This window comes from Cynocephalus volans, chromosome 14, assembly GCF_027409185.1.
Source record: "Cynocephalus volans isolate mCynVol1 chromosome 14, mCynVol1.pri, whole genome shotgun sequence".
Lineage (NCBI taxonomy): Eukaryota > Metazoa > Chordata > Mammalia > Dermoptera > Cynocephalidae > Cynocephalus > Cynocephalus volans.
In genome coordinates this window covers 51,929,893-51,944,504 of record NC_084473.1, presented here as the reverse complement: position 1 = coordinate 51,944,504, position 14,612 = coordinate 51,929,893, and the positions used below count along the sequence as shown (strand labels likewise).

At 34.3% G+C, this 14,612-nt stretch overlaps 1 protein-coding gene and 1 long non-coding RNA gene across 7 annotated transcripts in view; one reads left to right on the top strand and one right to left on the bottom strand.

Moving 5' to 3' along the window:
• LOC134362417 (uncharacterized) overlaps window positions 1–8,484 on the bottom strand; it is a 36,010-nt gene extending 27,526 nt beyond the window's left edge. The window contains exons 1-2 of the long non-coding RNA XR_010021627.1: window positions 8,375–8,484; window positions 7,233–7,328 (exon numbers count right to left, since the gene is read on the bottom strand). This is a non-coding gene — a long non-coding RNA (uncharacterized LOC134362417). The remainder of the gene's footprint in view (window positions 1–7,232; window positions 7,329–8,374) is intronic.
• CCDC88A (coiled-coil domain containing 88A) overlaps window positions 1–14,612 on the top strand; it is a 129,590-nt gene that overhangs the window by 107,008 nt on the left and 7,970 nt on the right. For 5 of the 6 annotated variants that reach the window (XR_010021626.1, XM_063077651.1, XM_063077649.1 and 2 more), the window contains 8 exons: window positions 797–983; window positions 3,608–3,753; window positions 6,932–7,024; window positions 7,137–7,351; window positions 10,909–10,992; window positions 11,991–12,191; window positions 12,789–12,860; window positions 14,275–14,355. Coding sequence is in view for 5 of the 6 variants with exons in the window: in XM_063077651.1 (XP_062933721.1) it covers window positions 797–983; window positions 3,608–3,753; window positions 6,932–7,024; window positions 7,137–7,351; window positions 10,909–10,992; window positions 11,991–12,191; window positions 12,789–12,860; window positions 14,275–14,355 (1,079 nt within the window). In the remaining variant the exon portion in view is untranslated. The remainder of the gene's footprint in view (window positions 1–796; window positions 984–3,607; window positions 3,754–6,931; window positions 7,025–7,136; window positions 7,352–10,908; window positions 10,993–11,990; window positions 12,192–12,788; window positions 12,861–14,274; window positions 14,356–14,612) is intronic. The other variant, XM_063077650.1, reaches the window with a different exon arrangement.

Here is a 14,612-nt window from a genome sequence, read left to right as displayed (position 1 = left end):
CTGACTCCCTCTTTTGTGGTTTCCTGATGTTAAGCAGTAAGACAGAGGTTAGCAAACTACAGCCAGTTCAGCAGGCCAAATCCAGCCTGCAGTCTATTTCTGTACAGCCCCCAGACTAAGAAAAGATTTTATATTTTAAAGCGGTGGAGTCAGGGGAGAAGGAGCATGTTACAGAGACTGCATGTGGCCCACAAAGCCTAAAGTATTTACTCTCTGGTCTTTCACAGAAAAAGTTTGTTCTGAAGGTGAATTATGGGAAGAAAAAGAAAAAGCTAAAGTGTGATTTTTAAAAAGATAAACAATTGGGGGATTGTATAAATATGAATAATTTGCCACAACTGCAGAAAATTCAACAACTAAAATTGTGTTTAAACTGTATATCTCAGTTAGCCAACATAATGACACAGTATTTCATATTGGACTAATTTATTCTCTTGATCTTATCTTTGTTTCATGTTGAATTTTAGAATCTTTGTATTTTCCACGAAATTAAACTGGATTGGTTGTTTTATCTTTTGTTCTTTAAATACTTTCTATTAATACTTTAACTTATATATGATAAAATTATGAGTATCATCACTTTAACATATTTAAGGGTTAAAAGATTCTTTTAAGGGAAAGGTACTCAGGAGTTTTTTAATAAAGTTTTTACAGAATAGAAACTGATTCTGATCAGTTTCGTAAGTGGCAAAAGAATCTTTTTATTCTTTAAGTATATCTGACTGTTATTTACAGAATTTTCACATTGTGCAAATTACAGTGAAATCATATTATATATTATGGTTTCTGTTTATAGGTTGAATCACATATATAGTCAGCTTTTAAAAGAGACTGAAGTTTTACAAACTGACCATAAAAATTTGAAAAGTCTTCTAAATAATTCCAAACTGGAACAAACAAGATTAGAGGCGGAATTTTCAAAGCTAAAGGAACAATACCAACAGTTAGATATCACATCCACCAAGCTGAATAACCAGTGTGAGGTGAGCTTTAACGAATTTAATCAGTGTTTTCTTCCTTTAGGCAACAAGACATGTCTAAAAAGTAAGTAATCATATTATAATGACAATAGCAATGATATTTAGTGGGATATTGCTAAAAGAATTGGTCAGGGATAAGTGAAATAACAAGTAACTCAGAAAAACTTCCTGTATCATTAATTTTAATCTTTTTTACTATTGGTTTGAACTTATATGTTCAGATGCTTTGAAAATTATAAAATTATGTATTTACTTAATGAAAAAATGTTTACTGTGCACCTGGCATGAATAAAAAGAAAAATTAGTTGAAAACATGTGAATTTAATTACGCAACAAAGTTCAGAAAGTACAGAATATTCATTCTACTTATGATTTATAGAAGTGTAAGTAAAATTTAATTAGGATGGTGTATTTCCAGAATGGTATAGTGAGGAACATGGCAAATCAACTCCCTAAGAAACAACAATAAAATTAGACCCAAACTGTCAAAAACAGCCATTTTAGGACTCTGGAACTCAAGCAAAGGCATACAACAAATTGAGAGGCATTTATTAAAGAAAAACTACTCAGCCTTAGGGAGGAACTATGATTGCCGAGCCATTTTATCATGTGGTTTCTCCCATTCCCCTCTCCTTTCCTGGGTTCTGATACCTGATGGTTCTAACAGGGCACAGGGCAAGCTGTGAAAACCAGCACATCTGCTACACAGAAGAGATCACAGAGGACCCTATATATCTACTTATCCTTGGCTGATTGTTACATCTTAGGTCAAGTGTTAACTATTGGCTGGGGGCTAAGTCATGTGACTTGATTTGCGGGGGGCGGGGGGGATGGAAAAATCTGTGGTGTGAGAAGTCGGGATAGTTGTTAACTTGGTGGGAAGGGATGGTGATTGGAAGGTAGCACAAGTGTTTCCGTAATACAAGTGATGTTCTGTTTTTTTGGTTTGGGTGCTGGTTTAACATGTGTTCACTTTGTGATGATTCATTCAACTGTATGTACACTTCAAATTTTTTCTCTTTTCTGTATATATGTTCTATCAATTGTCTATTGACTTGATAATGCTGTAAAACAACCATAGAACCTCATTGATAATGGACAATAAACATTACTTTTTGTCCATTAGTCTGTAGGTTGGCTGAACAGATAGGCTGATAAACACTGGTGAGTGAGTTTGCTCCTGCATCTGTAATTAGCTGGCAGGTATGCTTGGGGCTGGCTGGTCTATGATGGCCTCAGTTGGAGTAACTCTTCTCTGTTCCATGTGGTCTCTTACCCTCTAGCAGTGTTCTAAGAGACACGGGCCTCCTGAGGCTTAGTCTTGGTACTATTACACCATCACTTCTACCACTTTCTTTTGGCCAAAGGCATTCCAAATACAAGAATAGAGGAAATAGATGCTGCTTTTTGATGGGAAAAGTGAGAAGTCATATTGCAAGAAGATGTAGGTACAGGAAAGAGAATAAATACATTCAGTTTTTCAATGAATCTATCACATATTATATTTCAATTTAACAATATATGAGGGTACTTCAAAAAGTTCGTGGAAATATTTTATTATCTTTTAATTGTATTTTTCCACAAACTTTTTGAAGTACTGTTGTATATGTAAATAAACATAGTGCAATATTGACAGTTGTGGGATCTAGATGGTTATTTATGGTTACTCATAGATCATTCTCTCTGATTTTCTGTACCTTTTGAGAATTTCCAAAATGTTCCTTTTCTTTTTCCTTTCTTTTGGCAGGGGGCGGGGTGGAGTGGGGTGAGCAGTATGTGTTATTTGTTTGCTTTTTTTTTTAATATGGATCTCTGGGCTCCACTTCAGACCTGCTGGATTTGAATGCTGGGGCCCAGAAATATACTATACAAGGGATGCTAAGTTTTACAAGTCACTGCTCTGGGCTTTATGACTTCTACTGGAACCCTGTCCTAGCTAAGGCACATTTCCAATTTCTACTAATTGCATACAAAAAGCCCAATGCTGCTGGCAGCCCAGCTACCAGTAATACCAGCTGGTAATACCAACCATTGACTAAATTACCTGATTCCCCTTGATCAAGCCAGAAAAACTATATGCAGATTTTTAAGGTTCCTTAGAAACAGTGGTTGGGGAAAGAATGCGATATGTAAGTACCTACTTACTGTGTGCCATAGGCATACTACCAGGTACTTTACATATATTATTTAATCCTTACAAACAATCTTGGGGGATGGGAGCTATCCTTATTTTATAGATCTGATAACTAACTTGTCCAGCATTTCATAGCTACTTAAATAGAAGACCAGAGATTTGAATCTAGCTTTTGGATTATAAATTTAACAGTTTTGAAAGCAGAAAAAAAATACAGAAAGGAGTATTTTTGGAACTAGATAATTTGTTATATATTAGACATAGTGTTTGTGAGAATTAAGAAAGATGTATGTATAGCATATAACCCAGTGCTGTAGCTGTCATTGTCACTTAAATTATCACTCCCACTCTGATCAAAGTTCAATCGTCTAATTGTTCAAATAGTGGAAGACTAAAGTCTTTGTGAAGTACTTTATATTTTTCATACGTTTCAGGTGATTTATGTTACATGTAAATGTTTTTTTAAAAAAAATAAATTTTTGTGTTTAAACAGTTGCTAAGCCAACTTAAAGGAAATTTAGAAGAAGAAAATCGACATCTACTAGATCAAATTCAGACACTAATGCTACAGAACAGAACACTATTGGAGCAGAATATGGAAAGCAAGGATCTTTTTCATGTTGAACAAAGACAGTACATGTAGGTACCAAATAATCTGCACTCTGAAATATTACTCATGATTTTATCATTGCCATACCCAGTGGCAGAGAAAACTCAAGCTAATTTTCCTTGATTTTCAACATTATCATTTCAACATATATATTTCTTGAGTGCTTATATTCCAGGTACTATGCTGATTAACCAGAAGTACTAACATGAAAATACATGGGCCCTGCTCTTAAGGAGTTAGTAATATAAAATGAAAAATACAAATAAAAATTTAAATACAATAATTCTACAATGGAAGTGTGTGTAGGAGGCCATAGAAATAAAGCAAATAAAAGAGAAGGAGTATCATAGTCTGGGAGAGGCAAGGTGGATTTTCCAAAGATAAGACCTGAGCTGAGACTTAAATGTTCAGTAGGGGTTTGCTTGGGGAAGCATGCCAGACCAAGAGAGCAGCAATGCAAAAACATGGAGGTATGTTGTGGTGTCGTACAGAACCTAAAAAACCTAATTTTTCTTTCTGGAGTAAAATTGAGGAAGAGGGAGCAGTAGGGAAGTGGCAAAACAGACAGGAGCCAGTTCACAAAGATTTTTCTATGCCATGTAAAGGAGTTGAGATCAAACTACAGATGTGAGAGGGAGAATTGACAAGGCTTAATTATTGACAAGTTGTATCTCCACTGAGAGTGAAAGAATCTGGTAAGACTCAGGGATTTGGGCTTGGGGAGCTCAGGGGGTAGTCTTTGTTTTAAACCATGATTCACTTTTACTAGATTTTTTTCTTCCCCTTGCCCCCTAAATGAGAAGTACCACAGTATAATAGATATAGCACAGGTGTTGAAATCAAGCAGCTCCTAATTCATATCCCAATTCTTCCACTCACTAGCTATGTGACCATAGATGAGTACTTCATTTCTTTGGTCATTAGTTAATTCTTCTCTAAAATAGAGATAACAACACCTACTTCCCAGATTATCCTAAGGAGTAAATGAAATAATGTCTGTGCCTTTCAGACTTGACGTACATGATAGTAAACCAGGGCTCATGTGAAGCCCGGATACATCATACATTTTTCTAAAGCATCAATTTTATTTAAAAATTTGGGGCAGGGAACATTATTTCTATATCAATACACAGGTGTATCATGGAGCAAAAGGCAGAGTTTCCATGAACTTTTAAGATAAATGCAAAAACCTCAGAGAAATTTCACATTTGTGGCTGGCCACTTTGGACTACCCCTTCAGTCCTTTCGGGGGTACGTATCCCTTTACTCTCTGCCATAAGAGGTAATTTAGGTTAAGAAGCACTGAGTATATACATATAAAGCTCTTGGCATGTGAATTTCCTGTCCTTTAAGAAGAGGCATTATCCAACACTTCATCATCTTAATATTCTGGTCCTTTGTAACTAATGTATTTTTAGGGTTTTAATGATTGTGTCTACATAATTGACTTCCAATTATTATTACCTATTCAGACTTACTGAATTTAAATTACAAATAGCCATCTCATCTGTCATACATTTCTAGCTGGATGCCTCTATCATATGGTCCTAGCAGGAGTGACAGTGAACAGGTAGTACTGAGAATTTGGAGGTTTCTAATGGTTTTTCAGCAGGTAAAAGGAGAAAGGAATTGGTAGTTGGGGACTTCTCTACTATAGCCATCAACTTTTCAACTGTCAGCTCTTCCATAGGCTTCAGATCCAAGCAGACCGTTAATAATAAAGGTATAGGTTGTCTCCTAATTTGTGCTGTGGTATAACTATTGGCAACATCTGTTCACAAAGCATCTTCTGTAGAATCTCTCAAATCAGTTCCTCCCGATTCTCACCACCATAATTCAGCCTTCCCTCTCAACCAAACTGCCCGTTAGCCTGAATACTTTCTTTAACTACCACCTTTCTAATATATCATATTTCACATTGGGTTAAGGTAACTTAAGCAAAGATTTCATAGTATTACTTTATAATGAAACTTCTAATACATCTGTTTCCTAGTGAGCAAAATCTAAACCCGAGATTCTCACTGCTTCTGTCATCTCACATTCAAGCTAAACTACTTAATTTAGCATTCCTATCTTTCCTTTTCAGCCTATCTAAAATGGTGGTTTTCTACATGAGGATTTCTTTGGTCATCCAAGATGGGAATATTTTCCCCTTTTAAAAGTTCCTGTTATATTTCCATAGTACTTTTTTTTTCTGACCGGTAAGGGGATCGCAACCCTCTGCATGGTGTTGTCTGTGCCACACTCAGCCAGTGAGCGCACCGGCCGTCCCTATATAGGATCTGAACCCACGGCCTCAGTGCTCCCAGCGCTGCACTCTCCCGAGTGAGCAACGGGGCTGGCCCTTTCCATAGTACTTTTACTTTGGTACTGCTACTGCCTTGGATTATAATAGTCATTTATGTTTATATCTTCTCTCTCCTATTGTACTATAAGCAGAGCTAGTTATTATTCATCTTTATATATACCTCATGCCTTCCTCATTGTAAATGATCACTAAATGTTTGTTGAGTAAATAATATACTTTGGCATCGATTTTCTTTTTAATTTAAGAGAGATCACTCTACTTTGGTCTGTGATCTTTGATATTTCATTTACAATTAAAATATCAAAAAATCTTTGATATTTATAATTGTAAGAAAATATAATACTCATCATTTTAATATTTTGCTTATATAAATTATAATAAATCATCCTTCTTCATTCCAAAAATGATTTGAGATACTAGTGATCCAAGAATAGGGAAATAGTCAATGTTGATATAATGTTTGTTTAATAGCTGTAAAAAGATGTTTGTAACAGAGTTCCTTAAAGACATGATGAGATTATAGTAAGGAAAATGTCTTTCAAACAAATAAATCTTATTGAATCTTTAAATTCTAAATTTTTTTATTTCAGTAAGTTGTAGATTTAAAGAAAAGGAGAGGACTGGCCAGTTAGCTCATTTGGTTAGAGTGTGGTGATGTAACACCAAGGATTGAGAATTCAGATCCCTGTACCAGCCAGCTGCCAAAAAAAAAAAGAAAAAGAAAAACATGGAAAAAATCCCATTGTTACTACCTAATAAACTCTTAATTGTCAAGCATGGTATCTGTATTTGTTCATGATTTGGGGAGAAATTAGATCATAGCCACAAAACTATTTAATATTATTCATAGTTGTACAAAATGTGATGCATGTCCTAAAATGTAATTTTTATTTTTACAGTGATAAGTTAAATGAATTAAGACGACAAAAAGAGAAATTAGAAGAGAAAATTATGGATCAATACAAATTTTATGACCCATCTCCTCCTAGAAGGTACCATTAGCCAAATTTTATGAATTTTAATTTTGAAAAGTCATATTATTTCTAATGTTTTGAAGGATTATGTTGAATTTTAGACTGATAAGAATTTTAAAAATTCTATTAGGAGAGGCAACTGGATTACTCTAAAAATGAGAAAATTGATAAAGTCTAAGAAAGACATTAATCGGGAGCGTCAGAAATCTCTAACGTTAACACCTACCCGCTCAGACTCCAGTGAAGGATTTCTACAACTCCCCCATCAAGATAGTCAAGATAGTTCTTCAGTTGGTTCAAACTCTTTAGAAGATGGCCAAACCTTGGGGACCAAGAAAAGCAGCAGTGAGTGCTTAAACTTTTTAGTATTGATTTAGAATCCTTTCTAAAGATTTCTTTTAAAAGAAACTTCAACAGTGCTTTTTGGGAATGGTCTGATGAATGGCATTTCTTTTTAATTCCATATGATTATAAAATTAATTGCATGCTACAATAGTATATGACCACATGATTTTCTATATTGCGTGTTGAAAGATATCTCATACACAGAGATATCATCATTTGGTCAGGGAGTAAAATATTGTAGAAAGAACATTGAAATAAGCCAGAATACCTGTGCCACTTTCAAGTTCTGTTAATATGGGTAAGACTTTTACCTTTGCTTCATACTTCACAAGGTGATTTTGAGGAGCTAGTGAAAAATATATGTAAGACTTTATTTTCATAATTATCTATAACTTAATTAGAATAATAAAGCATTTTGTAATGAGGTTTTTGCTCATATACTTTGATAGTGTCAAATTGGAGCAAAGTTATAGTGGGAGAAGCAAAGAAAAATAGGTATGAATTTGAAGAGGTGTTATTTAATGATTTAGAAATAACCGAAGGTTAAGAAAATTATTGAGGGTGGCCAGTTAGCTCAGCTGGGTAGAGTACAGTGCTGATAACACCAAGGTCAAGGGTTCGGATCCCCGTACCGGCCAGCTGCCCCCCACAAAGAGAGAAAATTACAGAGGGATTGCTTGGTAAAGGACCAATTAAAATAGAGAGATGGGGAGATATATATTTGTTTATAACTTTGTAATTTAATTTTATTACAAATTTAGAAGTATTGCATCATAATGTGTCCTGTATCATTCATAGCCTTTTATTTCGTTACTAGTATGCTTAGCTAAATAGAAAGAGCAAAGTAAAAGCCTAGAGAAGTGTATATCAAGAGGAAAAGAATTCAATACTGAGCCCTTTGAAAGTGTCCAAAAAGTTGACTACTATCAATGTTCTTATAAAACATGTAAATAGGATACTTTGAACACTCTCACTCTATCACCGGTGTCACTAAATTAAAAAAAAATATTTACATACACATACCGTTTTTTAAAACTAGATAGCAGGTAAAAGCAGCTGCTTCTTCCTCCAGGGGTAGACTCCAAAGCACTCAAAAAACTATACACAATGTGTATTATCGCCTCAGGTGAATTATCGCTGAAAAGACATTTTAGGGAATAGGGTTTTAAATATTATAGGGCATATTTCACAGTGCAATTATAGCTGCCTAAAAACTAGAGTCCATAGGTAAACAACAATAAAAATTGTACATATGCATACATATATATGTATATATGAGTGTGTGTGTGTATATGTCGCATGAAAGTAGTTTAATTCTGTATCCTCACATAAGATTGTTACCCTGGTCTTTTGCTGTCTAGTCTGGTCCACCAAATCTACATGAAACCTCCGAGTAGTTATTGTTGTACAGAGATCATCAAGTTTTCCTTAAAAAGGTGACAGATAAGTCAGTTTTATCTGCTACCTTTTTAGATATAAAATATTTGACATGTTATTAATTAAATGAGAAATGGTAAGGGGTATACTTAATTTTTTATAATTAAAGGTAGATATTTCAATTCAGTTGTGAAAGATACATTAAAAAGCTACAAAAGTCTTTTGGGGGGTCATCTAGTCTGTTTTATTAATTTTTTTCTTTCTTTCTTTAAAAGATGACCGGTAAGGTGATCGTAACCCTTGACTTAGTGTTGTCAGCACCATGCTCTCCCAAGTGAGCTGACTGGCTATCCCTATATAGGGATCCGAACCCGTGGCCTTGGCGTTATCAACACCACACTCTCCCAAGTGAGCCACAGGCCAGCCCTCTAGTCTGTTTTAAATAAATCCCATTCTTTCATGCTCTCTGCTGAAACTTCCAGAATAAAAAATCAAAAGGAAGTAATATTCTCCTTTCCTGGAGTTATTCAGCTTTAGAATTTAAAAGTAAACATAAAACCCAACGATACTAAGGTTCTGTTAATTTCAGTATGCTTTGGGAAAAGAATATTGTATTATCTACAAAGTAGTGCCACAAGAACAATCACATTCCTTCCCCTGGAAATTTAAAACTCCTTTTATCCTGTCCATTTTGGAAGAGTGTCTGTCTGTCAGTAAAGCAGGCTTTGGAAAACAGTTGAAAACATAAAAAGAAAATAAAGTATCTAAACAAGACATGTGCATGCTGCAACCACTCGGCTTTTTTTTAGCTAAGTGTCCATTTTTACATTGCTTTCAGTTCATTTCTTTTTAATCATTGAAAATAGCTGTGTTTGCCAGGTTTGAAAAGAAATAGGTGAAATTAAAAGCCTAAATGAATTATAACTGTTCCTAATAGCAATCAAAAAGTTAAAAAGCTATATGTTCATTATTGCACTCTCTTTAATGAATGATACTTGTCAGTTTGTCAAAAGACCTTTATTTGCAAAATGATGGCAAACTCTGAGAAAGGTTAGTTATTAAGGCTGTGTATAATATGTTTTTAAGTCCTTATGCAGGTTGTTTCCCTAACTCCTAAATTATATCTCCAAAGAGATGTAATAATTTTTTATATTTAAGTCTTATTAAAATTTAGCTTAAGAATGGTTAGTGACTCTAATGAACATTTTTATTGTTCTAATGACTCCTATACTTGAATGGTAATCCTGATTTTCATTCACAAAAATGTCTTGCACAGTGCTTCTTTTGATTTTTATAAATTCACCCAAAAAACGTTTCAAAATATCTAAAAATGTTATACATATTTTTCTTTCATTTTTGCTTGCTTTGGGGTGCCTCCTTATCTTTTAGCTTTAGCAGAGCTTAGTGCTAACACTTATTACTACTGTCAAAATACATTTTTTTTTTGCCTCTTTCCATCAACCAACCTTTTGTAAAATGAACTCCTTATTTCATCTTTAGAAAGACTTTGGTCGAAAGAATGTATGTTTCGTGGTGCTGCTAGATAATGCTCAAATCCAGTTTAAACCAAGAAATAATTTCCTATTTTTTTAAAATTTAAGAAAATGATAAAAGCTTTTAATGTGATTTTTAAAGTTTCTTTAGATTGTTTTAAACATTCCCTGGACACCCTAATTTTTGTTGATGTATTTAAAACACTTTGTTAAAATGTGCATTTTCCTAATTTTTTCCCCAAAATAAAGCCTTATAATTTATAAAGTTAAAGAAAATAGAGGCTTGAAAAGCCTTATACATTTTCATAGTGTACACTGTGTGATCGACAAATAGCCTTAATTTAAAAAGTTTACCTTTACAACTTAACTAGGAAAATTGGTCTGTCCATAAGTAATTCTAATCAGTTCCTGTTTTTATAGGACTGTAGCCAATCCAAGCTTTCAAAGTATATGTTCCTCATCATTGTCTTCAGTGCTTTTCCAAATATTTTAAAGTATTGAAGTACATATTTCATATTTCATTATCACTCAGCAGCATGAGAATAATAGCTTTAATATAGCATACATAGCTGAAACTCAAACATTCATTTCTGTCCTTAATTTCAACATTTAACTCCCATCTGTTCTTCTCCCTTTTTTCTTTCATTTTTCCCTGTTTCTGTTTTTCCTCATGCTCTGACATTAAAGTGGTTGCACTGAAAAGACTGCCCTTTTTGAGGAACAGACCGAAGGATAAAGACAAAATGAAGGCCTGCTATCGTCGTTCCATGTGTAAGACTTTATGACAGTTCAGCTTCTTTCAAATGACTACACTGGCTTCCATTACTAATTTTTCACTAACCTTTCTCTGCACTGTGCCAATTTTCTTATTTTGCAAAGTGCAGTCTTCCTCTAATACAAGGAGCTGGAAGAATATTTTTTTCAAACTGGCACTGAATTTGCATTATATGTATATCCACTGATACATATACATGCATATGTTTAGTCCTACACTTGTAAATTTCCAGTGCTTACTAAAAGTTGGTTAAAAAAAAAAAAAACAACCTTAATTTTATATGCCATAGAGATTTTTCTCCCAAAGAAATTTACTTAAGGAAAATATAACAAAACCTTTAGCATTAGGAATTTATTTCCTTAATGAACCAGATTAAATAAATAAATAAAATGGCCTATAACTTTTGAAAATGTTTGTCATTCTTTAAATAATAATATTCTGGGTTTTCTTTTTTTTTTTTTAAGTGGAATGGGTAATTATATAATCACATTAAATGTGTCACTTTGGATATCATCTCTTTTCAGGTTTTTATTGAATGGGGTACTTATTTGATTTGTAAAGTGAATAATTTCTTCAGTAATCTGTTCTGACCAAGGACTCTTTTTCATATTCAATAATTATGCTGTATAAGAACTGCCCTCCATCTTACATTTATTCATTCCATTTTTGTCACCACAAACCACATTATGAAGGCTTCTAATTATATTGCACATCACTGCACAAAAGCATGGCAATTGTACATAGTAAAATTCCATTTTTTGTCTTTTAAAAGGGGTGGAGGTGGATAAAAGTATTTATTGAAATTTATCAGCCTTTGGCCTACTCATTTCATTCAGCTGAATGCATGTCACAATTCAAACGACTTTGTGATTATAGTTTTTGATGTCCATTTGCATTTATTCATAGACAAAAGCCAGATCATTTATAATACAAAATAGAAATAAGAGAAAATACATTAACCATGCTGATTCATTTGCTTTCATTTGCATCCCAGCCATGAATGACCTGGTGCAGTCCATGGTCCTAGCAGGACAATGGACAGGTAGTACTGAAAATTTGGAGGTTCCTGATGATATTTCAACGGGTAAAAGGAGAAAAGAATTGGGAGCTATGGCCTTCTCTACTACAGCCATCAACTTTTCAACTGTCAACTCTTCTGCAGGCTTCAGATCCAAGCAGTTGGTTAATAATAAAGGTATAGGCCGTCTGCTATTTGCACTGTAGTGTAACTGTTGGCAACAGGAATTTTAATTTGAATTTCCCCTGTGTACTTTTTTTAAGGCAACAACCTGAAATAATTATCAAAACATGATCTGGATTTGATTTGGGGGAATTTTCAAATTTGGAAAATTTAAAACATATACAAATAATTAAAATCTTTCCTAGGCCTCCTTTCATAATAAACAGCTAATGAACATAACAAGAAAAGGAGAAGTAAACCAGGTAAAGAGTAAAAACCGGAGGGAGTGATAGCTTTTTAAACAAAACCTAAAAGCCCTATAACTTCAAATAAGGAGAACTACATAGAACTACCCAGGCTTTTGCTTTGCTTTTCAGGATCACACTGGGGATTGTTCGCTTCTGGTGTTTTCCCTAAGCAAGCCAACTCTCATTAGAACTACTCTGTTTCTTACTCCTAGTTCCAGTTTCTGGTTGAGTCTTGAAATATGTTAAATCAAGGTGTATTAGATGTGATTGAAAAAGAATTTCCATATTCTGCATAAATAAAATTTTATAATGGAATTTTTTTGTTACAAAAATATTTCTATATCCATTTTGCTATTTTATGTAGATACTACATCCTTTGAAGACATAAGTCCACAAGGTATTAGTGATGATTCTAGTACGGGATCAAGAGTTCATGGTAAGATATGAACTTTATTTAGAAAGTACATATTATATACCGAATGGGAATGCTAAGACTCTTACATTGAATAGGTGATTGTGGTGTTGCCAGCAAGCATGTTTTCTCTATTCTGCATCTCATCCTTATCTCTACCATTTCTTCAAACTTGATACTCCCTGTTGCCCCTCTTAAGATTATTGCTTCATCTAAATGTTCTTTATTTTAGTCAAGGTCATTTATAAAGTATGACTGCACAGTCCTTAAAGGTAATCTTATTACCATTTTTGTGTAAGTATAAGGTTGAAATTGTAAGAGTTACATTTTTTTTTTTTTGAGTTTCTGTAAAGGTTTTATACTGCACAGAGGGGAGAAGGAGCTCAGTCTTTGGCAGCCACTTTCCTCATGATGGCCAGGATGCTGCTTAGCTCCTCTCACTTCCTCTTAGCATGGATATGTGTTCCCCCCACTTTTCTTGATGAATTTTAGGGCCCATTCGTCCTTGGAGATCTCGAGCAGCTCCATGGTGCCGTGCTTGCTCATACGAGGCAAAGCCACACATCTCTTGGATCATGTCCCACATGAACTTTGTATGCTTGGTGAGGCACCTGTGGCAGTGGCTGTGCCTCGGCTTGCTCACACTCTTGGTCACCTTGTGGCTCACACTCTTGGTCACCTTATGGCCCTTGTTGAGGCCCACAGCCACGGAGTAGCACAGAGCCATGCCTGCAGCTCTTTAATTGCTGCTGCGGCAGAAGCTGTAAGAGTTATGTTTTACCACAGGTTTAGAAATATTTATTTTCGTAAAGGATGAACATTATTTTTGCAGTGTTGAGTATTTCAGATTTTTAAATTTCTATCTGGAAAATCATGTCTTACCAAACTAAATTATTAACAATAAATGGAAAACATTTTCAAGGAATTTCATATGTAGGCAGGATTTTAAGAAGTAGCATAGGGCATTGTTAATTATACAATTATTTCCCTTATATAGATAAGAATACAGGACAGTAACTGTGCAGATGCTCATATTCCTTCTCTGTGTGGCATCTCTGCAATGTGCAGGGTTCCTTATCTAATCTGTTTGAAGTGACCTAATCACTAATGCTTTTTGGGGCCTAGGGGGACATGTCATTCTTTTTAACTAAAACAGTCCTGGTATTCATCTAGAAATCATTTTCAAATCTGATATGCACTTTATCCTCTTTTCTTTGAATCTCAACTATAGTTTCAGAAGTGTCCTGTTCTAAAGTGTCTTACTGAACTATCTGGAAATGCCTTTGCTTTTTTAATCTGTAAGATTCAACTCTATGGGCATGCTCAGCCTGTGAAAGTATGCATGATTGCTTCCTCAACACATTCTGCAATCAGAATGTAAAGATCAGTGTCATCAGCTAGAAGTTTTATCACACTGTCTCCTGATTTTTTCATTTAGCTTCAAGACCAGCCAGCCTTGATAGTGGCAGAACATCCACTAGCAATAGCAATAATAATGCTTCACTTCATGAAGTCAAAGGTATGCTGTAGGTAAATTTATTAATGTACTCCATCCATTTCCAGTATTCAAAAGTGGGAGATGGGATGAAATTTCTGGGGTAAAGTATGAGAATCAAATCATCTATGTTTGGAACATAGTTCTTTAGTTACAGTTCTTTGGTTTTATACTTTTCACATTGTAATACAAATGTATTTCAATGTATATAAATGTAAAAACAGGAGCAGTTATTTTGGTTTCAGTTTTTCATCTTCACAGATAAAATAGCCTTACTGCAA